The sequence below is a fragment of the Erithacus rubecula genome, assembly GCF_903797595.1.
Source record: "Erithacus rubecula genome assembly, chromosome: 2".
Classification (NCBI taxonomy): domain Eukaryota; kingdom Metazoa; phylum Chordata; class Aves; order Passeriformes; family Muscicapidae; genus Erithacus; species Erithacus rubecula.
In genome coordinates, this window is record NC_136685.1 from 28,152,243 (window position 1) to 28,158,322 (window position 6,080).

A 6,080-nucleotide genomic window follows, 5' to 3' on the forward strand; every position below is an offset into this window, starting at 1 on the left:
AGAGACATTAAATGAACATTTAATCTTAGGTTGTAAGCATAGCATGATCAGACCTCCCAGTTTCCAGCTCTGCCTTCTAGAGAAAAGCAAACACCTTCCTTGCTGTCTGCTGGTTTTTTCTCTTCCCTTTCTACAGAAGTTTTGGAAATTTTTCACCATCAACAGTGTGAATGCAGTCCTTTCTCTTTCTGGTTTCTGGCAAATTTAGCTGGTAACAGAATTGTTCTTTGTTGGGTTTTTTTTACTCCTAATCGATGGCATTGCTCCATGCTAGAGGTTTTAGCACTTCAGAAATCACAGAGTTTGTGTTTTTTGAAGCTGGATATTGAACATTTGTATTGTGGTGTTTGTAACAAATCCAGTATGACCATAGTGGACTTTTCAGGGCTTAGTCAGCAGCACACCAGCGAAAGCAGCAGAGATAGTTGCTTTAAGGAAGATTACAGGGGTATTCCATATCTGTGTATTTTGTACTGTCCTCTTGTCTGTCTGATAAACTAGGATAAGGGATCTCAATAAACAAACCTGATTATGTGTTGAGTTCATTGACAGTGGTACTGCAAGGAAGATTTTGCTTTAGTGTGGAAAAGAGTTGAAACTCACATAAGATGTGGGTGCAGTAGGTATATGCTAAGCAGTTGGGGATCATTTATCTGGACTAAAATAAGGCCATAGTTCAAGTATGATTTGTAGTCCTGGCTCTTTTTCTCTGTGCATGCAGTTGATTTGCATTGAAAGTTCCCACTGGTAACAGGATAAGTTGTGTATTTTAAGGAATATAACAAGAACCTGTGTATTGCCTGGCTCCCTGAGAAGGCTCCCATATGGAACTGTATGGGTATGAGCAGCAACCTGACAGCGCTAAGAGACACCTGGATGTAATTTGTTTACAAAACATTCTATTGCAAGAGCAGTACAAAGCCTGCCAGCCTGCCTTTTAGTTTTTCAGTTGTAGATTGCAGTAAGTTTTAGATAATTATGCTTTCTCAATAAGTGAAACGTGCTTAAAGAACTCTAAGCCAATTATAAACAATGTATTTTAGAAATTTCATTACTTGAAGCAGATAACCAAAAATTTGCCTTTTCTCCAAAGATACATTTCAAATCACTAAATCTTTTGTTTTAGCTCTTCTTTAATCTTTTCTGCCTATGAGAGGATTAATGAGATGTGAATTTTAATCTCCTTATTGATTTCCTAATTATTTTTCATAATCTAACTCCAGCTCTTGATTTATGCTTCTCACTGATGAAGAATGTAGAAGCAACAGGAATGAATAATCTGTATGTGTACACCCTGAAGCTGGTTGACAATTTAGTTTTCTTTGTTTTGTAGCCTCCATCTGGGCTGAGGGTCTTTCCATATTGCCTGTACTGCCTTTTTCTGTCTTTAGTCGTACCACGTATTTTTAAATTTTCATTCATTTAAATTTAGTTTCTGTAAATTAATGAGGTTTTATTAAGTTGAGGGGCAAGGCTGTGCAGTAAATATTTAACATCATCTTTTGCTGGTTTCTTTCAATAGTCTGTCTTGTCTTTTATTTCCCAGAGCACTTCCACTAAACCAGCAGCTGCCACCTTGTCTGGAGCAGCCGGGGATCTTGATCTATTTACTGAGCAAACAACAAAATCCGAAGAGTCAGCAAAGAAACAACTCTCTAAAGACTCCATTTTATCACTGTATGGCACAGGAACAATGCAGCAGCAAAATGCTCCAGGTAAATAATGTTGTGAAGGTTTCTGTGCAGTCCTATTTTAGTCTTTATCTAGAAAAGTTATCTTCTACAAGTGTAAAGCTAAGGTTGGATACCTGCTAACTATATACAAATGAAGGTTTTTATTTTCAGCTTTTATAAAATTGAAAAAAATTACTGAAGTGTAATATGGATGCTAAAGAAAAACATGTATGTGATTTTAATTTATTTATAGCTGTTCAAATTATCAAGTGTACAATTTACTGAAAGATTTGTGAAGTCTGCTTCTGCCATGTAATTCATCAGTGAGGGTTTCAGTGTGCAACATCTGAGTGTGCATCCAGCAGGCTGTCAGGATCCCTACAGAACTGTCAGAGCTTTGGTTTAGCTGTGTTTGTGTGAATACAAAGACCTCCAATACATCAGTTGAAAGGTTCTGGTCCACCACAGGGATGCCAAACATTTCTTGGCAGTTAATCTCGTGCTTATTAATCTTGCCCTTTCCTTCAAGAATTTTAAAGCAGTTTTTTGCTTTTACCAAAAGCTAAATTGGCAGCACTGACATACAGGTATACAGAGTTATCTTTACAATGATTTTCGTGTACTTCTGACTTACGGGATGGGGGAGGAAAATCACAAGACACTTCTACTAAAATCTTGCCTTCTCTGGTACAGGTATGTTCATGGGGTCGTCTTCTATGCCATTTACCACACAACCATCAACTCACTTTCAAGGCTTTCCAGCCATGGGAGTTCCTGTGCCAGCAGCAACTGGGATGATGGGAAATATGATGGGACAATCAGTGCCAGTCATGGGACAAAGCACAGGCGTGATGGTAGGAGTCGGGATGCCCAATGGATTTACTGGTACTGCACCTACTGGTGTGATGGGACTTCCTCAAACTGTCGTCGGACCTCAAGGTGGAATGGTGGGACAGATGGTCACACCACCACAAAATAAGTATGGATTGCAACAAAACCAACAAGCTCAATGGAACCTCTCTCAGGTAAAGACTGGCCATTCCCAGACAAGAGTGCTTTAGGAAGGATGATGTTTTTCAGATACAAAATGCGTGGCTGTAGGAGGAAGGTCAAATGTAGCCAAGTTAAAGACTACTTGACTGTGAGCTGCTCAGAAACACACGTTAACAAACCAGTAAATAGTTCAATGAAAGATAACTACTACAAAAGCAGAGAATAATTTTGCCAAGGTAGACGAAACTCAGTTCTCTTCTTTCATAGCTCTTCTCATCCTGTCATTTGAGCCAGCCAGGTAAAAAGCTTAGTTTAGCTAGAGCTACAAAGTTCTGAAATGTAAACACAGCCTTTTAGCTAAAAGCGGAATTTAATTGCTTGAGAATAGCTATTAACAATGAATACTTTCATTCACAGATTTCAGGATAAATTTTGGTGGAATGTGAAGTGCTTTGTGCTCTTAACATTTTCCTGTAGATTATTTGCTTAGGTGCATCTGTTATTTATCTGTAGCATTTCCACCATATTTTTTGAAAATGTTTAAAAGGTTCTCTAGAAGGGTTAATGTACATGTAGTACCATATTTGTGTATTTTCCAAGGAAACATCTTGAAATCGGGTATTTGAGCATTTATTGGGGCAGGGTGAGGAAGAAGGATCAGAACTTAGTTATTCCCTTGGAGTTTGGCATGGATGATAGCAACTATTTTTTTCATGCTATTGTTTGCATTATGATAACCATATAATAATTCCATGCTGCTCACTTAGTAATGCAGGAAGAGAACCTTAGTGACTGACTTAAATTGGATGATATGAATTTACTGTTCTGCTCCATCTTATGCTGTGAACATTTATGAAGGTAAACAGCATTTGCTACATGGATAAAACAGCCCCTGGTTGAAAATACAGGCTGTCATTCTGCTTTGAAAAGTAATTCTTAAAGGTGAGAATTTCAAAATGTCAGATCAAAAAACCTGTGGTTATACTGGTGGCAGTCTTTTCCTAGGTAGCTAGCTTTGAAAAGACCTTACCAGCTTTGAAATTAAAATATTGCCTCTTATCAATTACATGCTAAAAGTTGGCTCCTAGAACAAGCTCTTCACATGTTCCTGTACCCCTTGCACATCAGATGTTGTCAGTATGATGACATTCCACGGTCTGCAGAACTCTGACTCTAGTTGAAAGGGGGAGAGCTTGCTTTACCAGACTAACGTGTTTTATATAGTCTGCTGCTTAAGAATTCTACTCCAGAAGGGATGAACCACTGGGTAAAGCATGTTTTCATCAGCCTTTTTTATACTTCCAAGTTCAGTGGTGGCTTGTTTTTTGCAGATACACACTGTGTGAAAGTACACAGAACTTAATTTGCGCTAGTTTGCAATTTACTTAGATTTTTCACCAGTGTTTCAGTTTCATTTTGCAACCTGGTATTGTTTGCTCATGTTTAAATGAACTCTGACTTTAACCTAGTGCTTCCTTTAGGTTGAATCAAATGTTACTTATCCAACATCTCTATTAATTGGCTCTGATTATTAATTGCTCCAAATGCTCTTTTGTTCTCAAACTCATTTTGACATTGAGCACTTAAAATTACAGTAACTAGATAGTTGTAAAGACTACAAATAATTTTGCAACATCCATGAAATGAATGTGCTGAATTTTGAATTCTTTCCCATCTTTAACTAGGTGTTAAATCCCTGTGAATTTAATTTCAAGTGTATTATTTTACTCATTTTTTAAGGAATTACAGTGTCATGAGTAGATTTTTAGCAAGAATGGTTAGATAATACTCAATTTTATAAATCCACATCATCCTTTGTTGATTTTCACCAAAATGGACAATTTCTGTAAAAACTGGTGTCATCAAGATTATGAAGTCTCCAAAGAAATGTTGCTGGAAAAAAAAATAAATCTGGAGCTTCAAGTGCAGACAAGACTATATTACTGGCTTTGGTGTTTCTTTATCACAGTTGTTACAGTTTTGTTTGTTAGCTTTAAAACTGTGAAAATAAACTTTTATCAACCAGCCACACTGGCCACCTCCTTCTCATGCTGTCAATTTTCATGTGACACATACACCAAGTCCTGCAGCCCATCAAGTGATATATGTTGGTGGTTGGAAAATGCCAGAAAAGCTGATAATGTGAGAAAATGCTTCAAAACTTAGATGGAGTCCTTTTTATTTAATGAGAAGTATTTCTAGGGAAATATAACTGGGTAGTTGGTTGAAGGTAGGACTCCTTTTGGCTAGTAGCATGCTGTGTTTCAGTGCCAGTGCTAACCAGGCTTGTGTGTGTGCTTTGCAGATGAATCAGCAAATGGCTGGAATGAACCTCAGCAGTTCCAGCAACGTGATGGGCTTTGGCCAGCCCCCCAGCACAGCTGCAGGATGGACTGGAAGCTCCTCTGGCCAGACTCTCAGCACACAACTGTGGAAATGAAAGTTGCAATAGAAATCTTTCCCCAAACAGCCACCTAACATTCCTTGTTCAAATACATTTACTTTTGCTGTTCCTTCCATGTACATATATATTCTTTTTCTTTTTCCCCAGCTGTTCAGATTAAGAATATAACTGACTGACCGTGTTGTGGTCTATATTGATTTAAATTTGATGTAGTGAAAAGCAGATCAAGAATATATTTATACATCATTGGAAGCATTTTCATACAATGCGTATGATTTCATAGACCATATTAAGAAGCTGCTTAACCACATACTGATTTTTTTCCCTCAAAATTCTAGATCAAATGTTTGCATATAAGGGATGTAGCTATCATGTTAGTAATATCCAAAAATATGAACCCCAACCCCCCAAAATTACCCAGTAATCCTGTAGAAGGTACTGTATGAACAAATGTTTAATCATATATAAATAGAATGTAAATGTATCACTGAGCAATGTTTTCTAGTGTATCAAAAAAATTTTGTTTCATCATACATTTCACTGTGATGTTGTTATGGTGTGCATAACAGGGAATGTGGTTATTGAAAGAAAGATAAACCTGGATGTTACTGTAGTTCTACAAATCAATAGTTTATTCTTTTAAAGATAAGCATTTGATGCATTTGAGTTTCCTGTGGTAAGGTCTCCAACCTGGCTCAGGAGGCAGGCGCACAGTGTTAAAGCTGAGAACTGACAGCACAATATGCATTCAAGGTAACTCAGTGTGAACAGATATATTTTGGCTTGCAGAGAGATCCAGGTTTATGACAGTGATTGTGTTTACATTTTATGGTGCCTCGTAATGATAAAATGTTATTTCCCTATATTAAAAGGATAAATCCGTAAATGATTGTGGGTTTTTTATTTCATTATTGTATGACCTATTTGACTGCTACTTTTCATGACGTGAAACATGTTCAGTTTGGGGGATCCATTTATACAGATATTTAGACCAACAGTTCGTGAGTTAA

General features: G+C 37.3%; 1 protein-coding gene across 4 annotated transcripts in view; it reads left to right on the forward strand.

Annotated features, from left to right (window-relative positions):
• SMAP1 (small ArfGAP 1) overlaps positions 1–5,956 on the forward strand; it is an 85,277-nt gene extending 79,321 nt beyond the window's left edge. For all 4 annotated transcript variants that reach the window (XM_079330809.1, XM_079330810.1, XM_079330812.1 and 1 more), the window contains 3 exons: positions 1,547–1,715; positions 2,367–2,698; positions 4,972–5,956. In XM_079330809.1, coding sequence (XP_079186935.1) covers positions 1,547–1,715; positions 2,367–2,698; positions 4,972–5,106 — 636 coding nt within the window. In that variant the 3' untranslated portion in view covers positions 5,107–5,956. The remainder of the gene's footprint in view (positions 1–1,546; positions 1,716–2,366; positions 2,699–4,971) is intronic.
• Positions 5,957–6,080: the final 124 nt, after the last annotated feature.